Source organism: Emydura macquarii, unplaced genomic scaffold (genome assembly GCF_026122565.2).
Source record: "Emydura macquarii macquarii isolate MOO-44397 ecotype Brisbane River unplaced genomic scaffold, CSIRO-AGI_Emac_v2 contig_3322, whole genome shotgun sequence".
In the NCBI taxonomy this organism is placed as follows: Eukaryota; Metazoa; Chordata; order Testudines; family Chelidae; genus Emydura; species Emydura macquarii.
In genome coordinates, this window is record NW_027133459.1 from 616,180 (window position 1) to 629,762 (window position 13,583).

At 62.6% G+C, this 13,583-nt stretch overlaps 3 protein-coding genes across 4 annotated transcripts; 1 reads left to right on the forward strand and 2 right to left on the reverse strand.

Annotated features, from left to right (window-relative positions):
• Positions 1 to 344: 344 nt before the first annotated feature.
• PSME1 (proteasome activator subunit 1) lies at positions 345 to 6,942 on the forward strand. The gene is made up of 11 exons (XM_067533111.1): positions 345 to 473; positions 1,029 to 1,061; positions 1,189 to 1,251; positions 1,454 to 1,555; positions 1,686 to 1,737; positions 1,837 to 1,934; positions 2,342 to 2,410; positions 2,492 to 2,559; positions 5,705 to 5,759; positions 6,070 to 6,156; positions 6,422 to 6,942. Exons 1-11 carry the CDS (start codon positions 435 to 437, stop codon positions 6,500 to 6,502), a joined length of 747 nt encoding a protein of 248 aa, XP_067389212.1. The 5' UTR covers positions 345 to 434; the 3' UTR covers positions 6,503 to 6,942.
• Positions 6,943 to 7,420: 478 nt separating this feature from the next.
• On the reverse strand, positions 7,421 to 9,400 carry EMC9 (ER membrane protein complex subunit 9). The gene is made up of 6 exons (XM_067533108.1): positions 9,260 to 9,400; positions 8,885 to 9,076; positions 8,400 to 8,476; positions 8,248 to 8,317; positions 7,940 to 8,034; positions 7,421 to 7,723 (listed from the first exon to the last, which is right to left on the reverse strand). The coding sequence occupies exons 2-6, from the start codon at positions 9,074 to 9,076 to the stop codon at positions 7,543 to 7,545; spliced, it is 615 nt and encodes a 204-aa protein (XP_067389209.1). The 5' UTR covers positions 9,260 to 9,400; the 3' UTR covers positions 7,421 to 7,542.
• A 534-nt stretch (positions 9,401 to 9,934) lies between these two features.
• On the reverse strand, positions 9,935 to 12,497 carry PSME2 (proteasome activator subunit 2). Of its 2 annotated transcripts, XM_067533109.1 has the most exons (11): positions 12,337 to 12,497; positions 11,999 to 12,032; positions 11,853 to 11,914; positions 11,490 to 11,579; positions 11,361 to 11,403; positions 11,172 to 11,269; positions 10,967 to 11,035; positions 10,825 to 10,892; positions 10,647 to 10,701; positions 10,431 to 10,517; positions 9,935 to 10,235 (listed from the first exon to the last, which is right to left on the reverse strand). In XM_067533109.1, exons 1-11 carry the CDS (start codon positions 12,382 to 12,384, stop codon positions 10,155 to 10,157), a joined length of 735 nt encoding a protein of 244 aa, XP_067389210.1. In that variant the 5' UTR covers positions 12,385 to 12,497; the 3' UTR covers positions 9,935 to 10,154. The 2 variants fall into 2 exon arrangements, with proteins under 2 accessions (XP_067389210.1, XP_067389211.1); XM_067533110.1 differs by lacking the exon at positions 11,853 to 11,914 and having other exon boundaries at positions 12,000 to 12,032.
• Positions 12,498 to 13,583: the final 1,086 nt, after the last annotated feature.

The following is a 13,583-nucleotide window of genomic DNA, read 5'->3' on the forward strand; positions in this document are numbered from 1 at the left end:
GTGCAGGGGAGGGGCCGGGACCTGCCAGGGACTCCGGCGTCCGGGGGCACTACCTATGGCTGGGGGCACTGCTGGAGGAAGCGCGCAGCCCTGACACCCACCTGGCCCCCCCCGCCGCGGCACTGCTGGAGGAAGCGCGCAGCCTAGATCCCCGCCCCCCGCCGCGGCACTGCTGGAGGAAGCGCGCAGCCCGGACCCCGCCGGGGCACTGCTGTAGGGAAGCTCACAGCCCTGACACCCACCTTCGCCCCCCCCCGCCGCGGCACTGCTGGAGGAAGCTCGCCGCCCGGACACTCCCAGCCCGCGAGTCTCCCCCGCCCCCTCCCGGCTCCGTCACTTTCGTTTTCACTTTTCAACTCGCACCATCATCCGGGCCCCCCCCCCCCAGCTCCGCCACGCGCCACGCGCCCCCCAAGTCCGCCACGCGCCCCCCCATGGCTGCGCTGCGGGTCAGCCCCCAGGCCGAGGCCCAGGTGAGTTGGGGCGGGCCTGGCCGGGAAAATTCGGGGTGGGGTAGAGTTATGTGGGGCCTGGTGCGCGGGGGGGTTGGGAGCACACGGTGTGGGGGGGCTGGGCTGGGCTGGGCGGGGGGAGGGCCGGAGTGGGGCGGGGGGGGGTTCGGAGCTGCCTGGGCATTCGGGGTGCAGCGGGGGTCGCTGCGGGGGTCTCGATCCCCCCAGCTCACGCCCTGCCCCTCCCCCCGGGGGGGCGCAGCGCGGTGACCCCAGAGATGGGGCGAGCCATGGGGCGATCGGTTCCCAATCGGGGGGGGGGGGGGGGAAATGGCCCCTCCACGCCCCGTCACCAGCGCAGATGGGGCAGGACCGGGAGGGGGGGCGGGGGGGATCGGGTGTCGGGGTCTGGCGGTGCGCCCAGGCTGGGGGGCGGGATCGGGTGTCGGGGGCTGGCGGGGCGCCCGGGCTGGGGGGAGGGGCTGGCGGGGTGCCCGGGCTGGGGGGGGGGGCCCGTCTTGCTGGAATATTTGACACCCACACATTTTCTCCCTCCCCCCCCCCCCCCCACGCCAGGTGGATTCCTTCCGGAGCCAGCTCTGCACCCAGGTGAGAACCAGACGCTGTGAGCTTCCCCCAGCAGTGCCGCCCCACCAGTGGGGGGGGGGGGGAAGACCCAGGGCTGCGAGCTTCCCCCCAGCAGTGCCCCCCAAACTGACCTCCCCCTCCCCCGCAGGCAGAAGCTCTGGTTGGGAGCCGGTTCCCCAGTAAGATCGTTCAGCTGGAGGCTTTCCTGAAGGTACGTGGGGGGCAGGGGGGCTGAGCGGGGGGCAGGGCAGGGGGGCTGTGGGTTGGTCTGGGGGTTCTGTGGGGGGCTGGGAGGGTACAGAGGGGGCAGGGAGGGAGCTCAGGACCATAGGGGGCTGGGAGGGGGGGCAGGGGTGAAAGGTCACCTCAGGGGGGGGCCAGCTGCTCACCACCCCCACCCCCTGTCCCCCCAGGAGCCGGCGCTGAACGTGGGGGACCTCAAGTCCCTGCGGGCCCCCCTGGACATCCCGATCCCTGACCCCGCCAAGGAGAAGGCAAAGGCCGAGCGCCGCAAGGTGAGCCGGGGGCACCCCAACATCGGGGGGGCTGGGCCCGAGGGACCCCCCCCACTCAAGGGGCAGATCTGGGGGTCCCTCCCGCCGTCCCTGACCCCCCTTTACTCTCCGTCGTCTCCGCCCGGGGCAGAAAGAAGAGAAGGACGAGAAGAATGAGAAGAAGTCAGAGGAGGAGGATAAAGGTGAGTTGGGGGGGGCCGATCTGGGGGGTCCCTGCCCCTCAGCCCCCCACTTTGTGTGTGGGGGGTCTGTGGGTCCAACCCCCCCATCTGTCTCCCCAGCACCCCCCTGTGGCCCCGTGAGCAGCAACGAGACGGTCGTGCAGCTGGTGAGCCGGGTCAAAGCCGAGATCCAGGCAGCCAAGGAGGAACTGGGGCTGGTGAGTGCGATGCACGGCCCCGTGCGACACCGCGGTGCGACGCACGCCCCCTCCCCGGCGCTCGCCTCCCGCACGCACGACACAGCACAGCCAATGCACGCCCCCTACCCGGCGCTCGCCGCCCAGCACACCACGGTGCGATGCCCGGCCCCCGTGCAACACCGCAGTGTAACGCACGTCCCTTCCCCAGCGCTCGCCTCCCGCACGCACGATGCACCACAGTGCGACGCACGCACGGCCCATCATGGTGTGACGCACGCCCCTATGCAGCGCTCCCCACCCGCCCTGCACACCGTGACACAGAGCAGCGCCCCCCTAGATAACACACACCTCAGCCCCTCCACTAGGGGGCAGCAGGGCTGGGGGCGGGGGGCACAGACCCACTCATCTTCTCTCTCCCCCCCCAGGTCACTGTCTGGGTTCAGCTCCAGGTCCCCCGCATCGAAGACGGCAATAATTTCGGGGTTGCAGTCCAGGTGAGTCCCCCCCACACTCCAACCTGCCCCCCCACTTTCCCTCCCCCCAGCTCATTAGCTCCCCCCTTTTCCCCTCCCCAGGAGAAGGTGTTTGAGCTGATGACAGGCTTGCGGACGAAGCTGGAAGGATTTCAGACTCAGATCTCCAAGTGAGTACCAATTCTGGGGGACCTCTTGCCCCCCAAATCCGAGCCAGGCCTCCTCCCCCTGCCCCTCCCCCGTCACACCCTATTGACCTTGGTTAAAAGCAAAACAAAGCCGCAACCAACCAGCCACCGAGGAAATTTGAAGGGCAAAAACCGCTGTGAAATGCGGGAGAACCCAAGGAATTTAAATCCCCAAAACTTCGTTAATGGGCCATTTTTTCTAAGAAGCCGGGAATCGAAACATTTGCGAAGAAATCCGCCGCGAACGCAAAAACCCCCCTTGGCAGGGCCCAGCTTGAAGGCTGCAAAACCGCCAAAGAAAACGGCATTTCCGAATGGACGCAAATTTGCAAGCTTCCCCCGAGAAAAGGAAATACCAAAAATGGCGTTCAATGCAGCCAAACAGATTGGAAAAAAAAAACAACCCCAAACCAAGGAAATGAACGGCCAAAAAACTTCGTTAAAAACGAAAGTTTCGGGTTTCAAAAAAGCCAGGAATTCAAAAGCCGGATTTTGTGGCACATTTTTAGATGGGGGGGATTAAAAACGACGCCAATTTTGCTACATTTTTAAATAAATGGAAGGCGTTTTAAAGGAAAAGGGAGGGGGAAACAGCTTCGTGCACAGCAAACATCATAGGGGCCATTAGATACCCAGGAGATTTTAACGCTTAATAAACTTTCTTCCATGGGGAAAAGGGAAAAGAAAAAATTAATGCAAAAACGTCACATTAAGGCTGTAAAAAGACGAAGGAAACCCGAATATTTTGCATTTCCCGGGCTCCTGTTTTCCCTCTTTCATTAAAACTCCGCAGAGGAAAACTTTTGCCTTTAACAAAGTTCGTAACGTTTCCCTCGCTCTGCTTTTGTTTTTCGGGACGCTGAAACTTTAGCACGGTTTTTCTTTCAAAAAAGAAAGCATTTAAAAAGCAAATTTACATTTTCTTGGCTGGTTTTGCAGCCTTCACGGTGTCCCCGACAAATGGGGTTTTGGGATTTCTGCGCAAAGGAGTTTTGAAAATGGTATTTCACAGTTTTTTTAAAAAGGTTTTTGACGTTTTGAATCCGAACCAAGTGTTTCCTCAGGCCTCTGGCCGCCGTTTTCTGAATTCAAAGCAAGAATTTTAACTTGCAAAAGCAAAACACAAAAGAAGTTTCGACCACCTCCGTGTTTTCCCTTTTCTAGGTATTAAAATTGCCGGGTTTTGCAGCTTCTCTTTCTTTTTTTGGTGATTTTTTTTTTTTTTTTTGCTTTTAACATTTTCCTGCCTTTATTTTTTTTTCAGGACCATAAAACTTGCATTGAACGTTCCTTTGCATTCAAAATTTCTCCTTCTGCAACCGGAATTCCATTGCTTTCCCCCCCACGCTTAAAATTTGATGCGTTTTAAACGGCCCGCCGCTTTTTAAAAGAATCTTCCGGCTTTGCATTTAGCAGGACAATTATTTCTGCTTTACAACTGTGATGTTTGGTGTTCAGTGATTTGTGCATTACATTTTTTCCCTATTCCTTGCAGCCTGCTTATCTTCCCATTTAAAAAGGGAATTAAAACGTACAGCGCCGTGCGCTGCCAAAATCATTCAGTGCAAAATGTGCAGATTGCAAACAGGAAATTGGAATGTAGGAAAAAGTGTTCTGTGCAAATATGTTAAGATTGCAAAAAAAAAAAAATTTTTCCATTTTAATTTGCCTAGTTATGTTTGCAATTTAAAATGTCGTTTATTTTTAAATTAGGAAATTAAAATGCAAAAAAAAGTAAATGCAAAAATTAACATTAAACATTAAAATTAATCAAAAATGCATATGTACATGTAGGGGTACCTGTGTTTGGGGAGTTAGCGACTTAATTTCCAATAAACATTAAATGCAAAGAATTAAATGCAAAAAAATGCAACAAAAAAAAAGACGTTAAATGCAAAAAATGAAATGCAATAAGCCTTAAATGCAAAAAATGAATAAACATTAAATGCAAAAATTAAATGCAAATAAAACATTAAATCCAAAAAATTAAGACATTAAATGCAATAAATAAATGCAAAAAATTAAATGCAAAAAATGAATAAACATTAAATACAAAAAATTATCATGAAACATTAATACTAATGCAAAAATGTGTATGTACATGTAGAGGTACATGTGTTTGTGGAATTAGTGACAATTTGCAATAAACATTAAATGCAAAAAATTAAATGCAAAAAAGTAAGACATTAAATGCAAAAATGAATAAATATTAAATGCAAACAATTAAATGCAAAAAATGAATAGACATTAAATGCAAAAATTAACATGAACCATTAACATTAATGCAGAAATGCGTATGTACCTGTATAGGTCCGTGTGTTTGTGGAATTAGCAACTTAATTTGCAATAAAAAAAGCAGACGGTAAATGCAAAAATTGTGTTAACTGTAAAATTATCTTGCCAAAAATAGAAGGAACTGCAAGGCGATGAAGCTGAGTTTCCTTATAACACTGAAGCTTGCAAACAAACAAACAATAAGTGAGGTTTTTCAAGGCTGCAAAAATCTTTTGTCAAATGCAAAAAACGTAAGTTTCCCCGGCTAAATAAACAAACAGATCTAGAAACCAGCGGAAAGCTGCAAACTGAGGCAATTTTCCAGGGCAAAAGGGTAACGCTTTGCAGTTCGGATTAGCATCAAAAGCAAATCTGCAACGCAAAAAGAGAAACCAGCCGAGCCCTCGATGGTGCAGAAACGGTCCGGACGCAAACCCACAACGCTGGCCGGAGAGAGGAATCTTGAATGCGAACGGCTCGTGTTCAATGCAAACCCCACAGAGGCTGCAAAACCAATTGAAATGCAAAATACGGGCCGCGTCTCCTTTGTAATCGGGGGGGGGGGGGCCGAACCACCCCCCCCGCGAGGCGGCCGGGTTTCTCGCACGCGGCCCGGTTTTTTTGCACGCGCCGATCTGGGCGTTTTCCCATCGCACGTGCGGCCTGGGACGCTTCGCACGGCCCAAGCCCGGCTTCGTCGGGTTTTTTGTGTTCGAAAAACTACAGATTTGGCTGCCCTCATTTTGGGGGGTGAGGGGGGGGGATTCTGCCTCCAAGACCCCCCCCCCCCAGCTCGTCCTTCCTTGACCCCCAGTTTGGGGGGGTCCAGCTCTGACTTGTGATCCTCCCCCAGGTATTTTTCCGAGAGAGGCGACGCGGTGGCTAAAGCGGCCAAAAACCCACATGTGGTGAGTGGTGGGACGGGTGCAGCCGCCCGGACGCCTGGGTTCCTCAGCGAGAGGGGGAGGGCCGCCCGGACGCCTGGGTTCCTCAGCGAGGGGGGGGCTGATGTATATGGCCCGGACCCCTGGGTTCCTCGGGCGGGGGAGGGCCCGGATGCCGGGGTTCCTCAGCAAGGAAGGGAGGGGCCGCCTGGATTCCTCGGGGGGCAGGGAGGAGGCTGCCCGGACACCGGGGTTCCCCAGCAGGGGCTCCGGGCCAGCCGGGAGGGAACGGAGGAGACGGGGGCCCCCTCATTTCCCCGGCTCTGCCCCCCAGGGCGATTACCGGCAGCTGGTCCACGAGCTGGATGAGGCCAAGTACACTGAGCTGCGGCTGATGGTGTTGGAGATCCGCAACCTCTACGTGAGTGGGGGGGGGGGGGGGGCTGGGGAGAATTGGGGGGTGAGGGGAACAGCTGGGAGGGGGCAGAGAGCTGGGGGGGGCAGCTTCTATCCTCCATTCCCCCACTTCTCCCCCAGGCTGCCTTGGCCCTCAGGGGGAAGGAGGCAGTCGAGGCGGGGTCTTCTCGGGGTGGGGGGCGCGCAGCTCCTCTGAGGTGAACCCCCAGTTCAGCCTAGGAATCAGGGGGGCCCCCAATACCAGCCTGACCTCCTCCTTGCCCCCCCAGGCCGTGCTCTACGATGCCGTGGTGAAGAACTTCGAGAAGATCAAGAAACCCCGGGGGGAAACCAAGGGCATGATCTACTGAGCGACCCTGTCCCGGCCTCCACCAATCGCAGAGCGGGTTGAAAGCGAGGCGGAGGCGGGACTTCCTGTCTCGCCGGCAAAAGGAAGCGTTTCGGGGGCTGCAGCTTTCAATGAAATCCCCCCGGAGGCCGAACGCTTTGTGCCTGGGAAATGCAGGTGCACCAACAAGGTGATGAAGTAAACAAAGCTTTGTCTGCAACAATTAAAAAAAGGGGGGGGGGATTTAATGTCACCCCCCCCCCAACCAATCCTGCCGGGGGGGGGGAGGGAGCAACTCGAAGGAAACGAAGCCCCCTCAAAAAACCGAATTAAAACCATTTGCTTGCAACAAATTCTGCGCTACCGAAGATTTGTGCCGGGCCGACTACGCGGGGAAACGTCTCCCCCACCCCACCCCGGAAACAAAAATCCCCCCACACTTTGTTACACGGGGGGGTTCCCCCCACCGAAGTGGGGTTTTTCGGGGCATTTCGTTCCCTCCATGCGCCAATTTCCCCCCCCCACCCTCGCAGGGCGTTTGACGCTTCCTGGGGAAGCCGAGGGCGGGGGATGGCTCAGATCAAATAAAGGAGGGGGAGGAAATTCAGGGCCCCCCCCCGGCTCGGTCTGGGGGGTGGCCGGCGAGCACGGGGCATTCAGAGATCGCCTTGGCTTTGTCCCGGCCGCACCCGGCGGCTCGTGGCATCGATTCGGCCCCATTTTTTGCTGCTGGGGGGAGAAAAAAAACCAAGGCAATTAACGGCTGCATTAAAAAACTTCGTGAAATCTGCCGAAAAAGGGGCCTAAATGTAGCACGTGGGGTCTGCTGTGGGGCTAAGGGGTGTGCCATGGGGCTGAGGGGGCGGAGTCTGAGCTGGCAGGGGGAAGGGCCAATTGTGGGGAGGGGAACGGGGGGGTGGAATAAATATAAAGGAGTCAGTGAAAGTCTATTGAGTCTTTACTGGATGTTGGATTGACATCCAGGCCAGCCAATGGGGGAGCGCCGTCGTACCAGGCGGGCCAATCAGGCCCCGGCACTCCCAGTCCAGCCAATGGGCTCCCTCAGGCGCTGCCGTTGGCCACGGAGGCCAGCTGGGCGATCTCGGCGTCGAGGTGCGGGTTGGTCCAGTCCCGTCTGATGTCATCGAGGTGGGCGTCGAAGTCGACCAATCGGGCGTGAGCTTTGGCTTCCAGCAGGGCCTTGCAGAGGAGGCGGGAGGCTTCCCAGTCGCGCCACATGACCCTCAAAGGGACGGGAGGGGGCGGGGTGAGTCCCGGACGCCTGGGTCCCAGCCCCTCACCCGGAGGGCTGGGAGCCACCCCAGATGCCTCAGTCCTGTCACTCTTGGGCTGGGAGTGTGGGGGCCGCCCCGGATGCCTGGGTCCCATCACCCTTGGGCTGGGGGGGAGGGGGCCGCCCCGGACGCCTGGGTCCCATCCCCAGTCCAGGGTCACTCACAGGTTTTTGTCCTTGGGCAGCCAGTGCCGGTCCTGCTGCTCCAGAACCACGAGGGGGGGCACCCGGGGGTTGTGACTCAGTTTCCGGTTATCCAGCTGGGGGGGGGAGAAGAGGGGCAGTTGGGGGGGGCGGGGAAGATCCCCCTAGCCCGAGCGGGATCCCCGTCACCCCCAGACTCTGGGGACCCCTGAATCCCGAGAGCACCCCCTGAGAAAAGGCCCCCCCATGCCAATCACAGCCCCCCACCCTCCGCAGACACCCCCGGGGGGGCCCTGATCACATCTGCCCCCCACACCCCAAAATCTCACCATGATCAGCACCGCCCCAGGACACAGCTCAGCCAGGCGTCCCGCCACCTTCAGCGCCAGCGGGGAGGGGCTAGATGGGGGGGGGGGAGATGTTAGGGGGGAGCCGGGGAGCCCCCCCTCCCCACCCCCCACGGGAGCCCCCCCCAATTTACCTCGTGTCGTCCAGCCCCGCATTGGCCTGGTAGTAGCCGGCCACCAGCAGGTTGGAGCGCGCGGCCCACACGTCGACCTGCCGCGGGGGAGAGGTGAGAAGGGGGAGCGTGCCCCACGCGGAGACCCCCTGCCCAGCCCCCCTCTGCCCCACGGCGCCGCCCGCCCAGAGACCCTGCTCCCTGCCCCATGGCAGCAAACACCCAGCCCCCCCCACCCCGTAACACCAAGCACCCAACCCCCCTGAACTGCCTGCCCCATGGTGCCACGCACCAGCCCCCCGCCGCTCCCTGCCCCACAGCGTACCCTGCCCAGCCCCCTACCCCATAACGCCAAGCCCCCAGCCCCCCTGAACTCCCTGCCCCACGGCGCCATCCCCCAGCCCCTCCCCCGCTCCCCACCCCATGGTGCCCATCCGCCCAGCCCCTCTCCATACCCCAGGGTGCCAATCACCAGCCCCCCCCCCGCCCCCAGCCCCACGGCGCACCTGGTTCAAGGCCACCTCCAGCATGGCGCCGAGCGGCGGGCGGCGGAAGAGGGGGGCGCAGTCGGTCAGGCGGAGGCAGGGGGGGGGCCCGGCCCGGCGCCCCAGCAGCAGCCCGCAGACGGCGGCGTGGGGGTGGGCGGCCGCGTGGAGCCGCATCTTGGCGTAGGCGCGGCCCGAGACCTCCAGCTCCATCTGCCGCGGGGGGGGGGGGTCAGCGGGGGGCGGAACGACCCCCCGGTGCCCCCCAGGCACCCCCCGCCCTTGCTCTGCCCCGCCCCCACCGGAGCTCCCCGCCCCGCCCCCCCCGTACCCCACATCCCTGCCCCGCCCCCCGAGCGATCCCCCCCACGTTGCCCCCCTCCCGCCGGCTCCCACCTTCTCCCCCGCACCGAGCGCCCCCCGTCCTCTGATTGGCTGCCGCCGCCGACCAATCGCCTCTCTCTCTGCCGCCGCACCTCGGCTCGCCGGGCTCCGATTGGCCAGCGCGCCGCCCCACGAGTGGGAGGAGGAAGTGTGTGTGTGTGTGGGGGGGGGGGGGAGCCGCTCTCTGCGCCCATTGGCTGAGTCCCACCGGCCCCGCCCAATCCTCCCGAATCATAGAGGCAGCGCCCAGAGCGGCCCCGCGGGCTGCAGAACCCAGAAGTGACACATCCCCACCCCGTTCCCCGGGGGGGCGGGGCTACAGTTACCCACCATACCCTGGGGCACCTATGATAAAAGGGGTCGGGGCTATTACCCACAATTCCCTTGGCTCAGTGGGGGTTACAGGACCCTTGCCCACCATGCCCTGGGGCCAAGGGGCCCGTTACCCATGATGCCCTGGGGCCGAGGTGCCAATGGCCCATTATCCACGATGCCCTAGCACCAAAACGCTGAGGGGCCTGATAGTGCCTCAGCCCCAGGGCATTGTGGGTAACAGCCCGGTATCCATGATGCCCTGGGGGCGAAGGGCCCGTTAACCACAATGGCCCCGGGGCAAAGGACCTGCTACCCACAATGCCCATTACTCCCGATGCCATGGGGGCAAAGGGCCCGTTACCCACGATGCCCCGGGGCCGAGGGGCCCCTTACCCACCCCGCCAAAGGGCCCATTACCCACAATGCCCCAGGGGCTAAGGGCCCGTTACCCACGATGCCCGGGGGCCGAGGGGCCCGCTCTGCTCCCCTTCCCTCCCCCCTGGGGCGGAGCCGGCCAGCAGCACAGGAGGCGGGGTGAGGGGAGCCGTTTATTGGCGCCGTGGGGCAGGACATGGGGGGCGGCCCTGGCCCTTCAGTACATGGACGGCTTCTCCTCGCCCTTGGGGTTGGTCAGCTTCTCCAGGTTCTGGGTCAGGATGTGGAACAGCTCGGCCTAGGGGGCAGAAACAGAGGGGAGCTGGGGGGGGTGGCAGAGCGAGCCGCCCCCGGACAGCACCCCCCGGAATTCCCCTCCCATCACAGCCCCCCGCCCCATCCCCCCACACCCCCCAGAATTCCCATCACAACCCCCCGCCCCACACTGACCCGCCCCCTCCCCCCCCGGAGCCGCCCCTCTGCCCCCACTCACGTAGAAGCCCCGAATGTCCAGCACCATGGTCCGGATCTCCGCGTACGCTGCCTCGTCCCGCTCCTGGACTAAGGTCCGGTAATCCATCTGTGGGGAGGGGCCGTGGGTCAGACCGGCTGGGGGCACTGCTGCGGGGGAAGCTCAAAGCCCCACCGCCTCTCCCCCACCGGCTCAGGGCACTGCTGCGGGGAAGCTCGCCGCCCCCCCATCACTCACCACGTGCGTCTCCTTGGAGGCCTTTGCCACGGCGTCGCCCCGCTCAGAGAAATACCTGGGGATGGAACAGAGAAGGGGCAGAGGCCATTACCCACCATGCCCCGGGGCAGAGATGGGGGGGAGGGCCTGACCCACAATGCCGTGGGGCAGAGGGGGGGGGAAGGAGGGTGTGACTCACTTGGAAATGGCCGTCTGGAAGGCCTCGGCCTTGGTCTTGACAGCAGTCACCCGCTCCAGCACCTTCTCCTGGGGGAGGAGATGGGGTGAGATGGAGGGGGCCTGCACAGAGGGGCAGGTAGGGGGATCGGGGGGGCCCTTACCTGAATGGCCACCCCAAAATCGTTCCCATCCTCAATGCGGGGGATCAGGTGATGGATCCAGGCGATGACCTAGGGACAGAGGCAGTGAGAGGGGGCCAGGGCACCGCTGGGGGGAAGCTCGCAGCCCCGGTGTCTCCTCCCACCCCACCCGCTGGGGGCACCGCTTGGGGGAAGCTCGCAGCCCCGGGGGGGCAGGGGGGCTCACCAAAACACATTTCTCCTTCAGCTCCCGCACCTCCGGCTTGACCCGGTCCAGCAGGGCCCCCACTTCTTCGTTGCCCTTCAGGTAGCCGCATTTGGGAGCTGGGGGGCGGGCAGAAAATGGAGGTGAGTCCCAGCCCAACCCAGCCCCCCCCAATCCCGCCCCTCCCCCCGAACTCCCCCCCAAACTCACCCTCCTTCTTCTCCTCCTTATCCGTCTCCATGTTGGCCCCATCCTGGGGGGAAGGGGACAGGACGCAGGTTAGCGCCTCGCCGGCGGGGGGGGCACAGCACGATGCTAAGGGGATACCCCAAAACTCACCTCATCCTCATCCTTGGGGGGCGGGTCAGGGATGGGGATATCCAGGGGGGCCCGGAGGGTCGACAGATCCTTGATGTTCAGAGCATCCTCCTGCGGTGACAGGAATGTTACTTGGGGGGGCCAGGATTGGGGGGGATCCCAGCAGGGGGGGCTCTCCACAGGGGAGCGAAAATGGGGGATCCCCAAAAGTGTGGGGGAGGATCCCAGCAGGGGGAAAGGAGGGACCCCAGGAGTGGGGGAATCCCGGAAGGGGGTGCTGTCCGGGGCAGGGGCACGCTGGGGGGCACCCCAGGGCTGGGGGGGGTCCCTGGCACAGAGGGGATGCTGACAGCTCATGGCGGGGTTGGGGGGGGCCGTTTTTACCTTCAGGAATTTGTCCAGTTGAAAGATTTTTTTGGGCAAAAACGTCGACAGGAATTGCTCAGCCGGGGTGGGGGGCAGAAAGACAGGGTCAGGGGGGGTCACAGGGGGCACTTGGGGGGGATTTAATCCCGGGTGGGGGGGATTTACCTCCTTGAAGAGCGATTCCCTGAAGAGCTCCACCTAAAAGCACAGAGAGGACACGAAAATGCAGCTGACTCTGGGGTGGGTCACGGCCGCGTAGAACAGGGCTCGATGCCCCCCGCCGACGCCCCCTCCTCCCGCCGAGCCGGCCCCTCCCCCCCAGCACGTGGCCGGGATTCCCCGGGGAAGGGGGATCCCCGGGGGCGACGCACATGTCGGGGAGCGGGCTCGTGGGGGGGTTTCCCTCCTCGTTTTGGCCTCCCCCCCCGATCTGACCCGGTTGCCCCCCCCCGCACCCCACGATGAGCCCCATATTTAGGGTCCCCCCGCGGCCCCCCTCTACCTGCCGGCGGGACTCCCCGCTGACTTTCACAGCGCAGGCCTTGGCCATGGCGGGCGCGGGGGGTCCGGAGGGGTGCGTCTGCCGGTCCGGCTCGGTCCGTCCGCGGGATTCAGCCCGGCTCGGCTCGGCCCTGGCCCCTTTCGATTTCACTTTCCCAAGCCCCGCCCCCCGCCCCGCCCCCTGCCGGCCCCCCCATCCCGCCCCCTGACCCCCCACTCCCGGCCCTGGGGTCCCCCGATACCCTCACTGCCCCCCCCCGCCGAGACCTGCCCCCCTCCACCGCCCCCGACTCCCGGCCCTGGGCCCCCCCTTGGGGTCCCTCTGATACTTCCTCTCCCCCCCCCCCCCGTCCCGCCACCTGCCGGCCCCGCCCCACTTGGATCCCGCCGCTGTCCCCCCGCCCGGTGGCCCCCCACTCTGAGCCGTGGGATCTCCGACCCCCGGGTGTCCCCCCGATACCCTCACTCCCCCCCCGCAAAGACCTGCCCCCTGGCTCCCAACTCCCGGCACTGGGTCCCCCCTTGGGGTCCCCCTAATACTCCCTTCCCCCTCCTCGCCACAGCTGCCCCCGCCCCGCCACCTGCCGGCCCCGCCCCTCTTGGATCCCCCCCGATACCCCCCCATTCCTAGCCCTGGGCTCCCCGCCCTCCTGGGGGTGCCCCCGATACCGTCACTGCCCACCCCGCCAATACTTGTCCCCCCACCGCCCTCTGCTGCCCCGCCGCCCCATGGCCCCCACTAGCCCCCCCGACAGCTCTGGGCTCCCCGCCCCCCTTGAGGTTCCCCCTCATTGCCCCCCCACGCCAAGACCTGCCCCCTATCCCCCCACTCCCGGCCCTGGGTCCCCCCTTGGGGTCCCCCTGATACTCCCTCTCCCCCCCCCCGCCCTGCACCTGCCGGCCCCGCCCCCCTTGTGATTCCCCCTGCTGCCCCCCGCCCCTTGCGCCCCCACTCCCAGCCCTGGGATCCCCGCCCCCCTTGAGGTCCCCCGATACCCTCACTGCCCCCCACCGCTCTCTGCTGACCCCCCCAGTCCGGGCCCTGGGGTCCCCCTCTGCTTGGGGTTCCCCTGATACCCTCATTGCCCCCCCACGCCAAGACCTGCCCCCCTGTCCCCCCACTCCCGGCCCCGGGGTCCCCACGACCTGTAGTGTCCAGCCCTGGGCCCCCCTTGGGGTCCCCCTGATACTCCCTTTGCCGCCCCCCCACCGGCCCCGGACCCCCCCTGCCGCCCCCCCACCAGCTGT